Below are 21,456 nucleotides of genomic sequence, written 5' to 3'. Positions count from 1 at the left end.
ATGTAGATGTGCACGTGTCTCCTGCCATCAAAGTAATTTCATAGTGGAACTTTATGAGACTGTTGTTCATGTATTGTACACCGCTCCTTTCCTATTCCATCTCCAGGCACTGCATGACGTCAACGCCGGGCACCGAAGGGGGACCGGCGATGACGCGTGCTGAAAGGGAATACTCGGTTTTTTACTTCGTTTGTTTGTTACTTGGCAAAAAAAAAAATGTTTTGACAAGTATGTTGATCACTACGGTTTGTGTGTTTGTCTGTCCAATCACTTATACTTGCCTGCAGGTCACAATTTTAAACCGATCTTCACGAAACTTCACCGAATGGTGGAGTTGGTGGTCCAATAGAATCCTATTTTTGAAGTCAAAAGGTCAACACAGGCCAACGTTCAACCACTTTTCTCAAATTTCTAAAATCTCAATTTTCATCTGATTGACTTGAAATTTGAATCGGATTTTCATATCAGCAAACTGCATTCAACCACCAACTATTTTTGAGATCACCATAGACCAAAAGGTCAACATAGGCCAAAGGTAAACAACCTCTTAAAATTTGTAAAATCCTCAATTTTCATCCGATTGACTTGAAAACTGAATAGGATTTGCATATCTGGTTACTAAATTCAACCACCTGTTATATTTAAGGTCAACATAGGTCAAAAGGTCAACATAGGCCACATTTTTTCAAAATTGTCAATTTTGATCTGATTAACTTAAAATTTGAAGACGATTTGCATATCAGGTCACTGAATTCAACCACCATTTATTTTTGAGGTCAAAAGGATGCTCTACGGAGTGCCATTCTACTTTGTTCTGTTTTGCCAAGTATCGCTATATGAGTGATTTTTCATTCTGTCTGTTTGTTTGTCCGGGCGATATCTCAGCCATCCTTTGAGCTAGGAAGCTAAAATTTGGGCACGATAGTGACCACGTGCTTTGGCAAAACTGCATTTTTAATTTATTTATTAATAAATTATTCGAATCATAATAATTTCTCTATTATTTCTCTATAATAATTTCTCTACAATAATTTCTAAATTATTAGATTAAGCACTTAATTAATTTTCAAACAGTTACAGATTCAGATGAAACGGTGGTGGTTTAGGTATTATATTAGCCAATTGATTAACTATTAAATTATTTTATGATTATTAATATTTATTTTCATTATTAATTAATTATTTATTTATTTTCGTTCTCATCTGGGTGCTAGCTCAGGCACCTTTTGAGCGAGGAAGCTAATATTTGGACACAACAGTGACCAAGTAATTTGGCTATAAAGGATATTTTTGATTTATTGATTATGCAATTAATCAATTAATTATATATTGATTAATCGATTAATTATTTATTTTCCCTGATTAAGTAATTATTTAATTTATTTTTTAAAAGTTACAGCTTCTGATGAAAAACTGGTAAAAGAAAAAGATCAATCAATATTATTGTACACCTCTCATTCCCAATACCATCTCTATGTGCTGCAAGACCGCACGCTGGAATATGAATGAATGAATGATCGTTTTAAGGCCATTTTCCCGGCTAGAGCAGGAGTTAGCCTTGCGGGCCCCATGACAATCATGGTTCCCTGTTTGAGGCAATGTTTTTATGGCCGGATGCCCTTCCTGGCGCCAACCCTTAGTCGCCTCTTACGATGCGCAGGGATACGGTGTACCTATTCTAAACCGGGGTTTTTGGGACGATAAACGCTGGGGGATATTTTATTTATTTATTTGGCAAGGGGCGGTGTATTTTGAATGTATCTCTACTTGTTTTCATGTTTATTCCATTTCTTCCAAGTAACACAATTGAGACTCCTTCCTGGCCATTGTCTGAAGTATGCATACCTTTTGAGTACCCAAGGTGGTGTTTCTTAGTGTGGAATGAATTTATATCGACATTACGTATCTCACCTGTTTCCATGACCTGGCGCTTGGTCAGCTTTCGTATTGCCTCAGCCACGGGCGTCCCGAGTTCAGGAACCAGTTCAATTCGTGGCTGCTGGAACAGACGCCCAGCAATGGCACTGTCAACCATGACCTGCATCTCTTGGTGCTTCGCCCTTCCTGTCACTACGGCCACAACGCCAATGCCAGATCTTTGTAGTTCTAATGCTGCCACAAAAGCTCCATCACTTGAGGGACTACCTACAATGAGCACGGCAACTGAAGGGACACCTTTCTTTATACGTGCCCCACCGGATTCCGATAGAAGATGCTTTGTTAGGTGAAGAACAGCAGCCCCTAAATTCGCACCATGACCACCTGTGGAGGAGACAAAAAGCTCTAATTTAGAAGCACTCATGCTCCTTAAATGTCACATTTGATGATGGTTTGGCATGACATTTCATGGTTTAATACAAGTGCTACTACTGTCAGATATATATATACAGACCTGGCATTTAATATGGAATATTTTTTTTTTCTTGAATTGGTTTTACTTTCTTAACTCAGTAGGTATATCAATCTGGTGAGTTTCTTTTACACTTTGGTGATTTATTTGTTAAAAAAACCATGTCACTGATTGTCTGTCGCAGCAAGAAGTAAACAACAGGATTATATCACAGGTGGCGTGGCAAAATGTACGGACAGGTGCATTTGATGATTGGCTTCACAGTCGGGTATACAAGGGTTGTTGCGTTCTGTATTAGTGGAAAACAACTGCTGCACGTCTCCAAAAGTTATTGCCGCTTCCTCTGGAGATGGTCCATCAACTCGACAATGCTGTTTGTCATGGAGTGGTGGCTTTACGAAATTACGGCATGAAACAGCGTGCTATTGCTCGGCAGTATGGCATCACTCAAGGTCAGGTGTCAAAGATCCTGAAACGAAATGCTCAGAGGGGTGTCCCTACTCCAATACCGAGGCCAGGACGTCCCCGCAGAACCACAAGGAGGGATGATCGCCAGCTGCACCAGTTAGTCCGCAATGGCCGTACCAAGGCAGCTAATCGGCTTAGGGCTGAGTGGCAGCAACTGACAAATGTGCCTGTATCCAGAAGGCTAGTCAACCAACGACTGGTTCAAGCAGGCTATCGTGCCAGGCATCCCCTGAGAAAGCCACGCCTGACCAGACAACACCGCCAGCGCCGATTGCAGTGGGCCAGAGAGCACCGTCAATGGCAGCCAGGACACTGGAATCACGTGATCTTCAGTGACGAGTCTAGATTTCTGGTCTATCGTCAAGATGGCTGCGTCCGAGTGCGCAGACAAGTGCATGAGGCCTACAACAAAGATTGTATAGTGCCAAGAGTCCAAGCTGGAGGTGGTGGGGTGACCGTTTGGGCTGCTTTTCATGCAGGGGGCAAAACTGACCTGGTTGTTCTGAATGGAAACCTGAACCAGTTCAAGTACAGGGCCATTCTGGAAGAAACATTGCTTCCATTTGCTCGTGCAGCCTTTCGAGGAAACTTTGTCTTCCAAGATGACAATGCACGGCCTCATCGTGCTCGCATGATCCAACACTTTCTTGCTGACCATGGTGTCGAGCATATGGAGTGGCCTGCCATGTCCCCGGATATGAATCCGATAGAGAACTTGTGCGCAGAATTAACGCGTCAAATCGACCACTTGGACCAGCAGCCGACCTCTGTCGGTGAATTGCAGCAGACTATTGTCACTGCATGGCAAGCGATTCCTGTCCAAACCTTGGCAAATCTCATGAACAGCATGCCTCGACGTGTACGTGCTCTCCTGAATGCTCGTGGGGGTTACACGAAGTACTGAACTGTAATTTTACTGTCGGTAATCCCAGTCGTAATTTAACTTTTGTTTTGGTTAAAAAAAAATTTGGCTAATGTGCAAAATAAAGAGATACTTCTGGAAAACGTACAGAAGTTTAACACAGTACTGTCCATGAATTGAGTTCGATATCAGTTTACATCACTTTCAAGGATCAATTTATTTGTTTCGAAATGTAAAATGTGGTTTTTGTTTCTTTTAAAGGTCACATTAACAAAATCTAGAATAATTTCAACATAATTCCAATGAACTTTTGGTTCTAAGACATCTTGAAAAGTAAGTTCACCCCCACAAAAAAAATATTCCATATTAAATGCCAAGTCTGTGTGTATATATATATATATATATATATATATATATATATATATATATATATATATATATATATATATATATATATATATCCAGTCACGTGAAAAAGTAAATACACCCCATGTAAAGTTTTTGACTTTTTCAACATATATCAACATACAGCTATTTGATCCTCATTTTTTTTGTTTTTTGTTTTTGTTTTGTTTTGTATACTGAATCGAGGCTCGTGAAAGAGCTAACATTTATTTCATAAACAAATCAACCAGACAAACAAAACATACAAAAAGAGGGAGCGGAAGACAAGATGGGGAGAGGAGGGGAAGCACACAAACACAACACCTGAGAGCAGGGAGAAGCGCGGGAGGGAGAGGGCCTGGGGGGAGGAGGCGTGGGAAGGGGGGGGGGGGGGGGAGAGGTATAAAACACAAGGAGACCAAGGACTTCCAGGACAGAAGTTGGTATTTCAAAAAAGTGTAGGATTTGGGGTGAAATTAGCGGGATAGAAAAGATCAAGGTTTTGGATGGGGGAAGATAAGAGATGGTGGTGAACAGCTGTTTTAAAGACCTGGAGGGTGGAGTGGGATTGAAGAGAGTGAGGGAGTTTGTTCCAGAGGTGGGAGAAAAGAGGAATGAAGGAGTGAAGGTGAGCAGAAAGTCTTGATTTTGGCAGTTTAACCATGAGAGGGTTGCAGGCAGATCTTCTGCGACCTGTAGGAATATTGGGGGGACAGAGCCCAGAGAGAGCTGGGGGGGGGGGGCAAGGCCAGAGAGGAGTCGGTAGAAGACAGAAAGACCACCAACCGGCCTGCGGTGAGTGAGTGAAAGGCCCTTGGAGATAGCTTCATCGCGGGAGATTCCAATGATTCTGAACGCTTTGGTTTCAACAGCGTGAAGACGAGCTAGGTGTGAGGCAGGAGCACCAGCCCAGAGGGGAGAGCAGTATTCCATTGAGCTGCAGATGAAAGCCTTGTATGTCGTGAGGAGCTCAGGTGTGCCAAGGAAGGACTTCGCACGACGGAGGATGCCCAGTCGGCGACTGGCTTAGATTTGAAATGTGGTTTTCCCAGGAAAGATCATGGCAGATAGTGAGACCCAAAAGCTTGAGTGACAGAACTTCTTGGAGACGATTATTCAGAAAGTGGATGTGAGGGTTGTCCAGTCGGTCTTTTCAGAGAGACATCGTAAGAGTGTGAGATTTGTCAGGATTGAAAGACATGTTCCTCTTGTTTGCCCAGTCTGTGATTTTGTCCAGGTCTGCAGAGAGTGAGGAGGCTGCAGACTGCCGATCTGAGGGATGAGGAATGGAGCGACAGAGTGTAGAGTCGTCAGCAAAGAGATAGAGAGGATTTTCAAGAGAGTCAGAGAGTCAGAGAGTCAGAGAGATTTCATTGATGAAAAATTTGCGAAATTTGCATTTATGTTTATTTAAATTATACAATGGACTACAAAATATAAATGTTTCATGATATTTGTTATGTTATATCACCTTTATCTTTCAATATTGTTGAAATGAAGATCAAATAGCTGTGTGTTGGAATATGTTGAAAAAGTCAAAACTTTACATGGGGTGTACTTACTTTTTCACGTGATTGTATGTATATGTATCACAGTGATAAAAGGCTTATGTCACACTGGTACCTCTATAGTGTATGCGGCGAATGCCATTCTGCATGGTGGGATTGCTGGTATATTGCCGCAAATCAAACTCAGTTTGTGGGCTCCGAGCATATTGAGCAAAGCCGATACGTATTGCATCCTCCCCTACATCTAGCTGGGAGGTCACACGTGATGCCAGCTCCTGTGCATACCTGAAGCCTTGCTGGCCCATGGAATCAGAGCTGTCAATTAAAAATGCAACGTCAAGACGAAGGCCTGCCAGAGATAACAGAGAAACAAGTGTCTGACGATGCTTTCAAGGATGTCATACTTCTATCAGAATTAACAATGGCATTATTGTGTCAGTTTCATGATTATGTGTTGATATGTTACTCGACGATTTAGAATCAACATTACTCACTTGGAAAAGGGAGAGTTGGGTTAAAATGGGAATAGAATTGAGAAAGGAAGGGAAAGGGGTAGGATAAGAAATATCAAGAAAAGCAGAGGAGTTCGGTACAATATACTGCATGTGAAAAAATAAGGGATAATAAATTGGAGAAGAAAGGAAGGGGAGGAGATGGGGATTTGGCCCCAATCTCTTCACAAAGTGTGAGGAGCTCATGCTAAGTCATGCGCACCTCAAAGTTGTAATTAATCCTGGGCTGGTCACCCCCGAATTTCAGGGTGTGAAAAGCTCAACTGATAACCAATGGTAATGGAACCCACACCAGTGAGGGTAAATGTAACGAGGGTGAAGAGGAGGCAACAGTCCGTATGGAAGTACATACAAAGGCCGTTACAGGTACCAATTTATAGAGGAAGGACATGGTAAGATGGAAGAAGAGCCGAAGAAAAGAAGGCTCTTAACCACCAAACCACTTCTGGTAAAAAGCGGGTGTGGAGAGATGGACGAGATTTTAAAAAGGTAATTCTAATATAACTTGTAAATTGTCCGATTAGCCTCATGTTTTAGCCAAATTTTGCAAAACAACACAATACAAATAAACTTAAACTAGCAGGGACCCACGAAACTCCTGCGCAATGTAAAATATGACTTCAAATCCTCACCTCCCCACCCCTCACAAACCCTAAGGCTTCAATCCCCTCCCAACCCGACCACAACTCAACCCCTACCTCCACAAAGCCTCAACCTCCCCCTCCCAACCCTAAGGCTTCAATCCCCTCCCAACCCGACCACAACTCAACCCCTACCTCCACAAAGTCTCAACCTCCCCCTCCCAACCCTAAGGCTTCAATCCCCTCCCAACCCGACCACAACTCAACCCCTACCTCCACAAAGTCTCAACCTCCCCCTCCCAACCCTGAGGCTTCAATCCACACCTAACTCCAAGCCTTAAAATCCCCTCACCTCACCCCCCCCCCCCCCCCCCCACAAAGCCTCAACCTCCCCCTTCAACCCACCCAACTCGACCCCCATCTTTGATCTCCCCCTCTCCCATCCCAAACTATCTGTCCTCCCATACCCCCTCGCCATTCCCACATCGGTCATTACATAGTTATTCATTAACTTATTGAAACAGCAGAATATTTAACTTCTTCTCCTCGCCTAACTTGCTATCACTGACTTCACAGAAACTGGGATTGAACCAGCAACAGCATGGCTCCTACATGTCATGCCCCATCATGGTCACCTGTCCAACTCACAATCCCACAAGATATGCAGAAACCCCATGAAATTTCAACTCTCAAGTAACGAGGAGCAGTCTAATTGTGCCAAAAAAATGACACACACAAAACCAATTATCATCTTCCTAATGCATATAGTCACATCGTTAAAAGTAAATAAAGTTTTTATTCACAATTTCGTGAGATTCCTGGAATTCTTCAGACCTTTATTATGACGTGGGGTTTTTATAAAGTTGGTCCATAGTAAAGTGGTTGAAGAGAAAATAGTCGAAAACAATAAAGAGCAATCAGAGATTGCAAACGCTCGCCAGGATGTATTTCAGTGATTTTTAAGGCTTTTGTGTTAAAACAAATATGGCGGCTGAACCACGTGACCGATGACGTCATCATTGTTTTTTTCGAAGCTAATTTATTCCTAGATTATGCTCAAGAAATTTCATCTTGATCGGATGAAGTTTTGTACTTGTCGAATTATGACGTCATAATGGAGGCACATATGACATCATCATTAACATATTTTATTCCCCATGGAGAGTTCTTTACAATGAGCCATGTCACAATTTTTTCTATTGAGCACTTTCGGAGATATGGAGGTGCAGCGTTTTTCGGTTTTTCCAAGATGGCGGCCGAACCACGTGAATGATGACGTCATCAATAACATATTTTATTCACCATGGAGAGTTCCTTACAATGAGCCATGTCTCAATTTTTTCTATTGAGCACTTTCGGAGATATGGAGGTGCAGCGTTTTTCGGTTTTTCCAAGATGGCGGCCGAACCACGTGAATGATGACGTCATCAATAACATATTTTATTCACCATGGAGAGTTCCTTACAATGAGCCAAGTCTCAATTTTTTCTATTCAGCACTTTCAGAGATATGGAGGTGCAAAGTTTTTCGGTTTTTCCAAGATGGCGGCCGAACCACGTGACGGATGACGTCATCATTAACATATTTTATTCCCCATCGAGAGTTCTTTACAATGAGCCATGTCTCAATTTTTTCTGTTCAGCACTTTCGGAGATATGGAGGTGCAAATTTTTTGGTTTTTCCAAGATGGCGGCCAAACCACGTGACCGACGACGTCATCATTTGGGCACAGTATATTAGAGGGCAAGACAAATAAGTGTGCAAAGTTTGGCGATTCTACGTGCAACGGTGTAGACGTAGTGCTGCAAACAGACAAACAGACAGACAGATGAAAAATCGGTCAGAGACCTAGGACTTGCCGGAATGTCCTTTTTTATCGGCCATTTAGGACAAATATGGCGGCCGAACCACGTGACCGATGAGGTCATCATTAACATATTTTATTCCCCATGGAGAGTTCTTTACAATGAGCCATGTCTCAATTTTTTCCATTCTGCACTTTTGGAGATATAGTGGTGCAAAGTTTTCCCGTTTTTCCAAGATGGCGGCCGAACCACGTGACCGATGGTATCATCATTAACATATTCATGGAGATTTCTTTACAATGAGCCATGTCTCAATTTTTTCTATTCAGCACTTTTGGAGATATGGAGGTGCTAAGTTTTTCGGTTTTTCCAAGATGGCGGCCGAACCACGTGACCTATGACATCAGCATTAACATATTTTATTCCACATGGAGAGTTCTTTACAATGAGCCATGTCTCAATTTTTTCTGTTCAGCACTTATGGAGATATAGTGGCGCAACGTTTTTCGGTTTTCCCAAGATGGCGGCCGAACCACGTGACCTATGACGTCATCATTAACATGTTTTATTCCCAATGGAGAGTTCTTTACAATGAGCCATGCCTCAATTTTTTCTATTCAGTACTTTCGGAGATATGGAGGTGCAAATTTTCTTCGGTTTTTCCAAGATGGCGGCCGAACCACGTGACCTATGACGTCATCATTAACATGTTTTATTCCCAATGGAGAGTTCTTTACAAAGATCCATGTCTCAATTTTTTCTGTTCAGTACTTTCGGAGATATAGAGGTGCAAAGTTTTTCCAAGATGGCGGCCGAACCACGTCATCGATGACGTCATCAATTGGGCACAGTCTATTCCAGGGCAAGACCAATAAGTGTGCAAAGTTTGGCGATTCTACGTGCAACGGTGTAGACGCAGTGCTGCAAACAGACAGACAGACAAACAGACAAATGAAAAATCGGTCAGAGACCGAGGACTTGCCGGAATGTACTTTTTTATTGGCCATTTAGGACAAATATGGCAGCCGAACCACGTGACCAATGACGTCATGATGAACATATTTGATTCCCCATGGAGAGTTCTTTACAATGAGCCATGTCTCAATTTTTTCTATTCAGCACTTTCGGGGATATGGAGGTGCAAAGTTTTTCGTTTTTTCCAAGATGGCGGCCGAACCACGTGACCGATGACGTCATCATTAACATATTTTATTCCCCATGGAGAGTTCTTTGCAATGAGCCATGTCTCAATTTTTTCTATTCAGCACTTTTGGAGATATAGTGGTGCAAAGTTTTGCCGTTTTTCCAAGATGGCGGCCGACCACGTGACTGATGACGTCATCATTAACATATTTTATTCCCCATGGAGAGTTCTTTACAATGAGCCATGTCTCAATTTTTTCTGTTCAGCACTTTTGGAGATATAGTCGTGCAAAGTTTTGCCGTTTTTCCAAGATGGCGGCCGACCACGTGACATATGACGTCATCATTAACATATTTTATTCCCCATGGAGAGTTCTTTACAATGAGCCATGTCTCAATTTTTTCTGTTCAGTACTTTCGGAGATATAGAGGTGCAACGTTTTTCGGTTTTTCCAAGATGGCGGCCGAACCACGTCACCGATGACGTCATCAATTGGGCACAGTCTATTCCAGGGCAAGACCAATATGTGTGCAAAGTTTGGCGATTCTATGTGCAACAGTGTAGACGCAGTGCTGCAAACAGACAGACAGACAGACAGATGAAAAATCGGTCAGAGACCGAGGACTTGCCGGTATGTACTCTTTTATCGGCCATTTAAGACAAATATGGCGTCCGAACCACGTGATAGATGACGTCATCATTAACATATATTATTCCCCATGGAGAGTTCTTCACAAAGAGCCATGTCTCAACTTTTTCTATTCAGCACTTTTGGAGATATGGAGGTGCTACGTTTTTCGGTTTTTCCAAGATGGCAGCCGAACCACGTGACCTATGATGTCATCATTAACATATTTTATTCCCCATGGAGAGTTCTTTACAATGAGCCATGTCTCAATTTTTTCTATTCAGCACTTTCAGAGATATGCGGTGCACAATTTTTCGGTTTTTCCAAGATGGCGGCCGAACCACGTGACATATGACGTCATCATTAACATATTTTATTCCCCATTGAGAGTTCTTTACAATGAGCCATGTCTCAATTTTTTCCATTCTGCACTTTTGGAGATATAGTGGTGCAAAGTTTTCCCATTTTTCCAAGATGGCGGCCGAACCACGTGACCGATGGCGTCATCATTAACATATTTTATTCCCCATGGAGTTCTTTACAATGAGCCATGTCTCAATTTTTTCTGTTCAGCACTTTTGGAGATTTTGTGGTGCAAAGTTTTGCCGTTTTTCCAAGATGGCGGCCGACCACGTGACTGATGACGTCATCATTAACATATTTTATTCCCCATGGAGAGTTCTTTCCAATGAGCCATGTCTCAATTTTTTCTGTTCAGCACTTTTGGAGATATAGTGGCGCAACGATTTGCCGTTTTTCCAAGATGGCGACCGAACCACGTGACTGATGACGTCATCATTTACATATTTTATTCCCCATGGAGAGTTCTTTACAATGAGCCATGTCTCAATTTTTTCTGTTCAGTACTTTCGGAGATATAGAGGTGCAAATTTATTCGGTTTTTCCAAGATGGCGGCCGAACCACGTCACCGATGACGTCATCATTGGGGCACAGTATATTAGAGGGCAAGACCATTATGTGTGCAAAGTTTGGCGATTCTCCGTGCAACGGTGTAGACGCAGTGCTGCAAACAGACAAACAGACAGACAAACAGACAAACAGATGAAAAATCGGTCAGAGACCGAGGACTTGCCGGAATTTACTTTTTTATCGGCCATTTAGGACAAATATGGCGGCCAAACCACGTGACCGATGAAGTCATCATTACTTGTTTTCTAAACTAATTTATTCCTTGATGATGCTCAAGAAATTTCATCTTGATCGGATGAAGTTTTGTACTTGGCGAATTATGACGTCATAATGGAGGAACCTATGACATCATCATTAACATATTTTATTCCCCATGGAGAGTTCTTTACAATGAGTCATGTCTCAATTTTTTCTATTCAGCACTTTTGGAGATATAGTGGTGCAAAGTTTTGCCGTTTTTCCAAGATGGCGGCCGACCACGTGACATATGACATCATCGTTAACATATTTTATTCCCCATGGAGAGTTCTTTACAATGAGCCATGTCTCAATTTTTTCTGTTCAGGACTTTTGGAGATTTCGTGGTGCAAAGTTTTGCCGTTTTTCCAAGATGGCGGCCGACCACGTGACTGATGACGTCATCATTAACATATTTTATTCCCCATGGAGAGTTCTTTACAATGAGCCATGTCTCAATTTTTTCTGTTCAGCACTTTTGGAGATATAGTGGTGCAAATTTTTGCCGTTTTTCCAAGATGGCGGCCGACCACGTGACATATGACGTCATCATTAACATATTTTATTCCCCATGGAGAGTTCTTTACAATGAGCCATGTCTCAATTTTTTCATTTCAGCACTTTCGGAGATGTTGAGGTGCAAAGTTTTCCCATTTTTCCAAGATGGCGGCCGAACCACGTGACCGATGGCGTCATCATTAACATATTTTATTCCCCATGGAGAGTTCTTTACAATGAGCCATGTCTCAATTTTTTCTGTTCAGCACTTTTGGAGATTTTGTGGTGCAAAGTTTTGCCGTTTTTCCAAGATGGCGGCCGACCACGTGACTGATGACGTCATCATTAACATATTTTATTCCCCATGGAGAGTTCTTTACAATGAGCCATGTCTCAATTATTCTGTTCAGCACTTTTGGAGATATAGTGGTGCAAAGTTTTGCCGTTTTTCCAAGATGGCGGCCGACCACGTGACATATGACGTCATCATTAACATATTTTATTCCCCATGGAGAGTTCTTTCCAATGAGCCATGTCTCAATTTTTTCTGTTCAGCACTTTTGGAGATATAGTGGCGCAACGATTTGCCGTTTTTCCAAGATGGCGACCGAACCACGTGACTGATGACGTCATCATTTACATATTTTATTCCCCATGGAGAGTTCTTTACAATGAGCCATGTCTCAATTTTTTCTGTTCAGCACTTTTGGAGATATAGTGGTGCAAATTTTTGCCGTTTTTCCAAGATGGCGGCCGACCACGTGACATATGACGTCATCATTAACATATTTTATTCCCCATGGAGAGTTCTTTACAATGAGCCATGTCTCAATTTTTTCTGTTCAGTACTTTCGGAGATATAGAGGTGCAAATTTATTCGGTTTATCCAAGATGGCGGCCGAACCACGTCACTGATGACGTCATCATTGAGGCACAGTATATTAGAGGGCAAGACCATTATGTGTGCAAAGTTTGGCGATTCTCCGTGCAACGGTGTAGACGCAGTGCTGCAAACAGACAAACAGACAGACAAACAGACAGACAAACAGACAGACAGACAAACAAACGAACAGATCAACATACTTGCCGGAAAATTTTTCCGGCAAGTAACAAATGAAAAATCGGTCAGAGGCCGAGGACTTGCCGGAATGTACTTTTTTATCGGCCATTTAGAACAAATATGGCGGCTGAACCACGTGATAGATGACGTCATCATTAACATATTTTATTCCCCATGGAGAGTTCTTTAAAATGAGCCATGCCTCAATTTTTTCTATTCAGTACTTTTGGAGATGTGGAGGTGCAGAGTTTTTCGGTTTTTCCAAGATGGCGGCCGAACCACGTGACCGATGACGTCATCATTAACATATTTTATTCCCCATGGAGAGTTCTTTACAATGAGCCACGTCTCAATTTTTTATATTCAGCACTTTCGGAGATATGGAGGTGCTAGGTTTTTCGGTTTTTCCAAGATGGCGGCCGACCACGTGCCTGATGACGTCATCATTAACATATTTTATTCCCCATGGAGAGTTCTTTACAATGAACCATGTCTCAATTTTTTCTGTTCAGCACTTTTGGAGATATAGTGGTGCAAAGTTTTGCCGTTTTTCCAAAATGGCGGCCGACCACGTGACATATGACGTCATCATTAACATATTTTATTCCCCATGGAGAGTTCTTTACAATGAGCCATGTCTCAATTTTTTCTGTTCAGCACTTTTGGAGATATAGTGGCGCAACATTTTGCCGTTTTTCCAAGATGGCGACCGAACCACGTGACTGATGACGTCATCATTTACATATTTTATTCCCCATGGAGAGTTCTTTACAATGAGCCATGTCTCAATTTTTTCTGTTCAGCACTTTTGGAAATATAGTGGTGCAAAGTTTTGCCGTTTTTCCAAGATGGCGGCCGACCACGTGACATATGACATCATCATTAACATATTTTATTCCCCATGGAGAGTTCTTTACAATGAGCCATGTCTCAATTTTTTCTGTTCAGCACTTTTGGAGATATGGAGGTGCAACGTTTTTCGGTTTTTCCAAGATGGCGGCCGAACCACGTTACCTATGACGTCATCATTAACATATTTTATTCCCCATGGAGAGTTCTTTACAATGAGTCACATCTCAATTTTTTCTATTCAGCACTTTGGGAGATATGGAGGTGGTAGGTTTTTCGGTTTTTCCAAGATGGCGGCCGAACTACGTAACTGATGACGTCATCATTAACATATTTTATTCCCCATGGAGAGTTCTTTACAATGAGTCACGTCTCAATTTTTTCTGTTCAGCACTTTTGGAGATATGGAGGTGCAACGTTTTTCGGTTTTTCCAAGATGGCGGCCGAACCACGTTACCTATGACGTCATCATTAACATATTTTATTCCCCATGGAGAGTTCTTTACAATGAGTCACATCTCAATTTTTTCTATTCAGCACTTTGGGAGATATGGAGGTGGTAGGTTTTTCGGTTTTTCCAAGATGGCGGCCGAACTACGTAACTGATGACGTCATCATTAACATATTTTATTCCCCATGGAGAGTTCTTTACAATGAGTCACATCTCAATTTTTTCTATTCAGCACTTTGGGAGATATGGAGGTGGTAGGTTTTTCGGTTTTTCCAAGATGGCGGCCGAACTACGTAACTGATGACGTCATCATTAACATATTTTATTCCCCATCAAGAGTTCTTTACAATGAGCCATGTCTCAATTTTTTCTATTCAGTACTTTCAGAGATATGGAGGTGCAAAGTTTTTAGGTTTTTCCAAGATGGCGGCCGAACCACGTGACTGATGACGTCATCATTAACATATTTTATTCCCCATGGAGAGTTCTTTACAATGAGCCATGTCTCAATTTTTTCTGTTCAGCACTTTCGGAGATAGAGTTGCAAACTTTTTCCAAGATGGCGGCCGAACCACGTGACCAATGACGTCATCACTAACATTTTATTCCCCATGGAGAGTTCTTTACAATGAGCTCAATTTTTTCTGTTCAGCACTTTTGGAGATATAGTGGTGCAAAATTTTGCCATTTTCCAAGATGGCGGCCGAACCACGTGACTGATGACGTCATCATTAACATATTTTATTACCCATGGAGAGTTCTTTACAATGAGCCATGTCTCAATTTTTTCTATTCAGCACTTTTGGAGATAAAGCGGTGCAAAGTTTTGCCGTTTTTCCAAGATGGCGGCCGACCACGTGACATATGACGTCATCATAAACATATTTTATTCCCCATGGAGAGTTCTTTACAATGAGCCATGTCTCAATTTTTTCTGTACAGTACTTTCGGAGATATAGAGGTGCAAAGTTTTTCGGTTTTTCCAAGATGGCGGCCGAAACACGTCACCGATGACGTCATCAATTGGGCACAGTCTATTCCAGGGCAAGACCAATATGTGTGCAAAGTTTGGCGATTCTCCGTGCAACGGTGTAGACGCAGTGCTGCAAACAGACAAACAGACAAACAGACAAACAGACAAACGAACAGATCAACATACTTGCCGGAAAATTTTCCGGCAAGTAACAAACGAACAGATAGTGGGGGGGCCAATGTTTTCCCGTTGAATTCAAATGTTAATTTGTGGACACTGGTTGGGTTGTCTTTAGGGATGATAGAAGTTGTAGAAAAAATATGTCTCCATTTTTTTCAAGTTCTTTATAGCGGCCATTTTGGATTATCAAAATGGCGTTTGTTGAAAACCGAAATTGTCATTATCTTGGCTTCTAAATGACCTAGAGTGTTAATTTTGGTGTCCAAATGTACATATTTGCGGATACTTAATCCAATAAACACACATTTATACACCTACATATGATCAAAAGGGTTCTTATGGCAGCCATCTTGGATTTTCACGCACTTATGCCAACACATATATATATTTTTTTCCATCATTTTCACTTCTAAATCACATAAAGGCTGGACTTTAGTGTTCAAATGTACACTTATAATGTCTTTGTGCAATATTTTTAGTTGGCAGTGTTCATTGTTACATTGAAGGATCTCCATCCTCCTCATCATCAGTGTTATCGATTCCCATGGGGCGCTCCTGACCCGTGTTACCACACACCTCTTCATCTGCCCCACACATACACATCTCAGAACAGTTGAGATGCTGAGACCTGCATGAGCAGTGAGACATGCATTGGGTCTTCTTGCAGTTACATTTGATTAGATGTGTGATGGCAGCTGGGGCTGGAGGGTCCTTGGTTGTGATGGGCACCAGCTGATCTCCTTCTGCTCTCCATCCATGTTCTGTTGGTTGTGGAAGCTGGGGGTCCGGTACATCAGCCTGATGCCACACCATGGCCTGGAAATGTGCACGAGCAATGGCTTCATGTAAAGCTCCCCGTGTTGGTGGCAGCTTCTGTGCCTCTAGCTGTTTCTTGGTAAACAGTCTCCACCTCAGCTTGCCCACATCCACAACTGTAGTACGAGGCTCATACAGCTGGCATACAAATGCCTCAATGTCACTTTCTGTGTCAGCTCTCAGCTCCTCAGAGGCCCCAAGGTCATGAAACGCAGATACCACCTCAACAGAGCACCTATTGAGGGCTTGCCAACATGTGAGCTTTCCCTTGCCGGCAAACCGACCAGTCTGGTCTGCTCCCGTGAATGCATGGAATCCTGGTAGGGCTGCAGCCTTCCTGACACCAAGTTCATGTACTATTGGTTCCAGTGAGATTTGCCTCTTCTTGTTCCCCACACCCGTGATGAAGTATGTGTCTTTGCATAGTTCATGGTACCGGTGGAGTGCTAGGATGAATACATCAGTATCAGGTGACTGAATGTACAGCTGTGTTGCACCTCTTCGGACGGCATCTAGACTGTGAAGAAAGATCCTCGTATCAGCCTCCTCCTGGGAGCTACGGAGATGCTGTACATCCATGCAGTTGGAGAAGACATCCTGCCTTGAAGTGACGATGAAGACCTTGGTAGTCCCCTCAAAGTGACACAGAGCTTTCTTTGCCAGATAGACAGTTAGCTCATCTTTGGTGTTGGTGTGCGACAGGAACTGTTTTGCTGTCAGTTTCCCAATCGGGGTGCTGTCTTGAACGTGGTAAGCAGTGGGCGGCTTGCCACCTTGGCGCCTCTCCCGTGTGGCCTCTTTCAGTGAATTTGGCAGATCATATCGGTCAAACACGAGGTGGACTTCATCATACCCGTTGGTCTTGCAGTCCAGTGTTGCATTGAAATGGCCAGCCCACTGGGCACATGTTTTGACCCATTGTGGCTTACCCATTGCTTGCACTAATGCCATGCCATCTATGACAGTCACCTTCTTGGGAGGGGGTGGAGTATGTTCAGGATTGTCGTCGTCTGGCTGCTGACCAGTGCCAGTTGACTTCTTGGGTAGATCTTCTAGGATGCCCATGAGCTTGCTTTTGTCTGTGCATGGTAGTAGTGTCCCAGCCATTGCAAAGAGGGTTCGTGGAAGCGCGGTGAATTCATATTGACCTATGGCATCCTTCAAGTTGATCTCTGGTCGTGAGCGGGCCACGATCAGCATGCGCGCAAACAGTGACCTGTCGTCTTTCAGCTCTACAACCTTGTCTGCCAGTTTGTGCTTCACAGCTTTCCTGGCACTCTTCCACATCTTCAGTTTGACCTTTCCCATTCTGGCCCAAAGGTTGATTTCATTTGTGTTGATGCGCTCTGCAACAAACATGTTATACGCTTTCTGACCAATCTCATCTTGGTTGCAGACATCCTTCTGTACTTCAGCTGGCATCACCACCTTGGTGATGATAGTCGTCAGGTCTTCACCCTCATGCGTCATGGGATTCATGGACTCTCTGATCACATTCTTCAGTCGACGAATGCTGTCTTCCTGCCGAGCCCAGACTGTGGTTGATAGGTCGTGGTGCTCCTTGCGTGTAGCTGATTGTGAGCCAGCCATCTGACGGGCTTCTTCAGCAAGCCTACTCAGCTCTGGTGCTGTCAGAAAGAACCTTTCGCGGGCACTGGCATTCTGGGTAATGCCCACAATACCCCCTGTCACCTTCATGATCCTGTTGATGTGCTCCAGTGCATGGTCCACACCTACAGCACAGAAGGGGATTTCATTCTTATGGACACTGAAGTTCCCATCCATGAACTCTTGGTAGATCCCTGGATCTGTCATCTTCAGGGCCTTCATCTCTGCAAGGTACCGGGGAGTCAGCCTGGCATATTTCTGTTTGTCATGTGCAAAGAAGTATATGCACATCTCATCCAGTGAAGACAGGTGAAGCTCAAATTGTCCATCACGGGTGGCACGGATGAATGTGTATATCAGCATTATCATCCGCATGTAGCGTCGCACAAACTTGAACAGTGGACTCTTGGCTTCTTTCCTCTCATCAAACTTTGCCATGGCCTCCAGGACTTCGTTTGACTCGAGGACAGCTAGCATGTTGTTCTGCGCGCTTGTCATCTCCTCTCGGTTGTGTAGATGACAGCTCTGGGCAACCTGTTGTGCTGACTGGGTACATGGGCCCCTCAGATGGGGATGCTCTTGGAAGAATTCGTCCACATAGAGGTCGAAGAGGGCTTGGACAGTGGTGATGTGGGCCTCCAAAGCCCTCTTCATGTGCTTGGCTTCCAGTATTTGTCTGGTCGTTGTTGGGCCATAGATATCAGCCTCAGACCAAGCCTCGTCAAGACCACTGTCCTCTATGGCATTCCCAGCAGCCCTCAGTGCAGCCATCACAGTGTGCATCTCCCCTAGTCGCAGTACCCACTTGCCTTTGCAGTCATCTCTGGTCATCTCCAGCTGTTTGGCTCGCTCATACAGGGCCATGTCTAAGGTGATCACTGTCTTCCTATCGGGACCCATGACCATGCAGTTGATTTGCTGTGTCTGTTTCAAGACTGTTATCAGTGTTTGCCATTCATGGGCTGGTGCTGCTACCAATGGCAGGGCGTTGACCTCTGTCAGAGGCTTCGAAGAGGAGAGCAGTGAGTTGTAGGCTGTCCAAGTTGGGATATCGTGATGCTTGATCCTACTGCCAGGTGGTTGTTTTGGATCGTGGACGAGTGACCCAACAGGGTCAGCATGCTGGGGTTCTGCAGCTTGCAGCTGGTCATCTGGTGGGATGATGTCGTCTTGTACGTCCTCAGCTTCAGCTGTTCGCATGATTGTGCGTGAAAGTAGCCACACTGTGTCCGTCGCAGAGTACGGCTTGGTGACATCTGGGTTTGACCGTGTCTTGAAGCTATACGTGGTACCTGTGGCAGATTGTTTGTTTGGTGCTTGGCAAGGAACAAAGTCTGGAGCAGTCAGAACCTTGAGTGAGCGGTGTCTGGCCTTTCGGTCATGTAGTGTCAGTGTTCTATGTTCATCTGTGGAGGGTGCATGTTCCCGTCATTGGTAGAGTGCCCAGGCTGTAGCATGGAGTGTCCGCTTCCCATCAGGTGTGTCTTCATTGAAGTCACTGTTGTCCACTGCAAAGAAGACAAACGTCCCTATGCGCATGGTTCTTGGAAAGTATACACCCTGTTCTGTCGTAGACTCTATGACTGAGTTGGCCAGCTGTGTCTCCAACCGCAAGATCCGACTATAATCAACAGACAGACCGAACCCATGCAGGAAATCCAGAAGCTTCTTGTTTCTGGTGGACTGATGGACTACAATGGCAACGGCAAGCTGCTGTGGCCATTCTAAGCGATGGCGGAATGGTGCATCTGGCTCTTTGGGCTTGTACGTGACTTGGCGTTTTGACTTGTAGCCGTACATGATGTTCTGACTGATGGTTATAACATCTCGATGAATAGTGGCTGAGCGCATAGTCTCTGGCTCAATGCTCGTGGCTGGTCCTTCCAGTAGCCAGCGGAGGAAAGCATAGAGTACTTTGGGTACATGCTTTTCAGCATCATCAGTGTTCATTTCTCCTTCAAATTGCCATGGGTGCTTGTTCTGACAAGCAATGGCACTGCGGAGAACAGAGGCACTCTCAAACAGTTGTTCGATGTTTTTTTCATTTGTCTTCGTCATTGCATCTTCGACAGCTGCATCACGCACGGCAGTGGAGAATACACAGTCTGACTCGTTTCGACGTTTTGGTTTCATGAAGTGAACGTCATCAATGTGAGAGTTGATTTTCTCCTTCATGCCTTGGGTAGTAGGTGATGGGACATTGTGCACACCATTATTGTCAAGAATCCTGGAGTAAACCGACTTCAGGTCAGACATGTTGAGAATTTCACCAGCTTGGAGTAGAGAGCGAACAAGGCTGACAAACTCAATGTCTGCGGCTATTTTGATAACATTAGTTTCTTGCAGTATGTGTTCTTTGTCATCACTTGATGTCCCACTCTTGGGAGCACGTTGGACATTCTGCACCCAGCATGGGAGATGATACTTGACGTCGATCGCATGAGCATCATGTGCACTGATGGCAGCACTCAGCTGAACTTTCCACTTGTGGTTGCTGCCTTCTTCAACAGCTTTCTTCAGCTGTTTACCTGCGTTGAACGTGCATACAACATGTACACTTTCCTTAGTGACCTCTTGACAGAAGAAACAAAGGTCTCTGTTGAATGGAGTTGATGATGAACGTGTGAAGCGAAGAGTCTCGTCTTGCGTAGAACCTGAGGTACTTGCAGCGGCAGGTGCAGAAGAAGGACGTCCACACCTCTTATGAAGATGCTGGGTGTCGCCATGTTCGCAGGCTTTCTGGTGGCGAACTCTAGCACGCTCCAGGTGAGCAGTGTTGCATGTAGATCCATAACATGCCCGGTGCCACTTTGCTTTATTGTTCCTCAAGTCAGTGGCAGTGAAACAGCTTAATCGTTCGCTGATCTGTTTGAAGTCGGCATCACCATATCGTGCCCTCTCCTGGATGAACTGGAGAAACTTTGCATATGAGCCCAGTGCTGGCTCAGTCACTAGTGCACCTTGGGGATCCTGGCACTGAATGCAAAGTGTGAAATCAGTTTCTTTCTTGGTTTTCTTGCTTTTTGGCTCCATCATAGCTCAGGGTCACGAATCTGGAACATACAAATAACAAATAACAATTAAGATAGATGTGCATTAAGTTAGATTTTGGACACTGGTTCGGCTGTGCCATAAAAACCTATTTTTATCCCTTGTAGGTTATTAAAGAAGGTTTCATTCAATTCTCTATCCCCAAAAATGTACAACTGGACACCAGAATCGAAACTCTAGGTCATTTAGAAGCCAAGATAATGGAATTTTACGTTTTCGACATCCGCCATTTTGAAAATCCAAAATGGCCGCCATAAAGAACTTGAAACAATTGGAGACATATTTTTTCTAGAACTTATATCATCCCTAAAGACAGCCCAACCAGTGTCCAAAAATTAACAAGCAATTTCACCGGGCATTTCAATCTGCTACATTGGCCCCCCCACTAAGATCAACATACTTGCCGGAAAATCTTTCCGGCAAGTAACAAACGAACAGATCAACATACTTGCCGGAATCTTTTCCGGCAAGTAACAAACAGACAGACAGACAGACAGACAGATTAAAAATCGGTCAGAGACCGAGGACTTGCGGAAATATACTTTTTTTAATCGGCCATT

At 43.6% G+C, this 21,456-nt stretch overlaps 1 protein-coding gene across 4 annotated transcripts in view; it reads right to left on the bottom strand.

Moving 5' to 3' along the window:
- The window catches only part of LOC137433372 (collagen alpha-4(VI) chain-like), a 282,309-nt gene that overhangs the window by 199,294 nt on the left and 61,559 nt on the right, over positions 1–21,456 (bottom strand). For all 4 annotated transcript variants that reach the window (XM_078786122.1, XM_078786124.1, XM_078786123.1 and 1 more), the window contains exons 5-6: positions 5,688–5,921; positions 1,912–2,262 (exon numbers count right to left, since the gene is read on the bottom strand). In XM_078786122.1, coding sequence (XP_078642248.1) covers positions 1,912–2,262; positions 5,688–5,921 — 585 coding nt within the window. The remainder of the gene's footprint in view (positions 1–1,911; positions 2,263–5,687; positions 5,922–21,456) is intronic.

The sequence above is a fragment of the Myxine glutinosa genome, chromosome 10 (assembly GCF_964187855.1).
Source record: "Myxine glutinosa chromosome 10, kmMyxGlut1.1, whole genome shotgun sequence".
NCBI classification, from domain to species: Eukaryota; Metazoa; Chordata; class Myxini; order Myxiniformes; family Myxinidae; genus Myxine; species Myxine glutinosa.
Note: the sequence above shows the minus strand (reverse complement) of the source record. Positions and strands in the feature narration are given on the sequence as shown.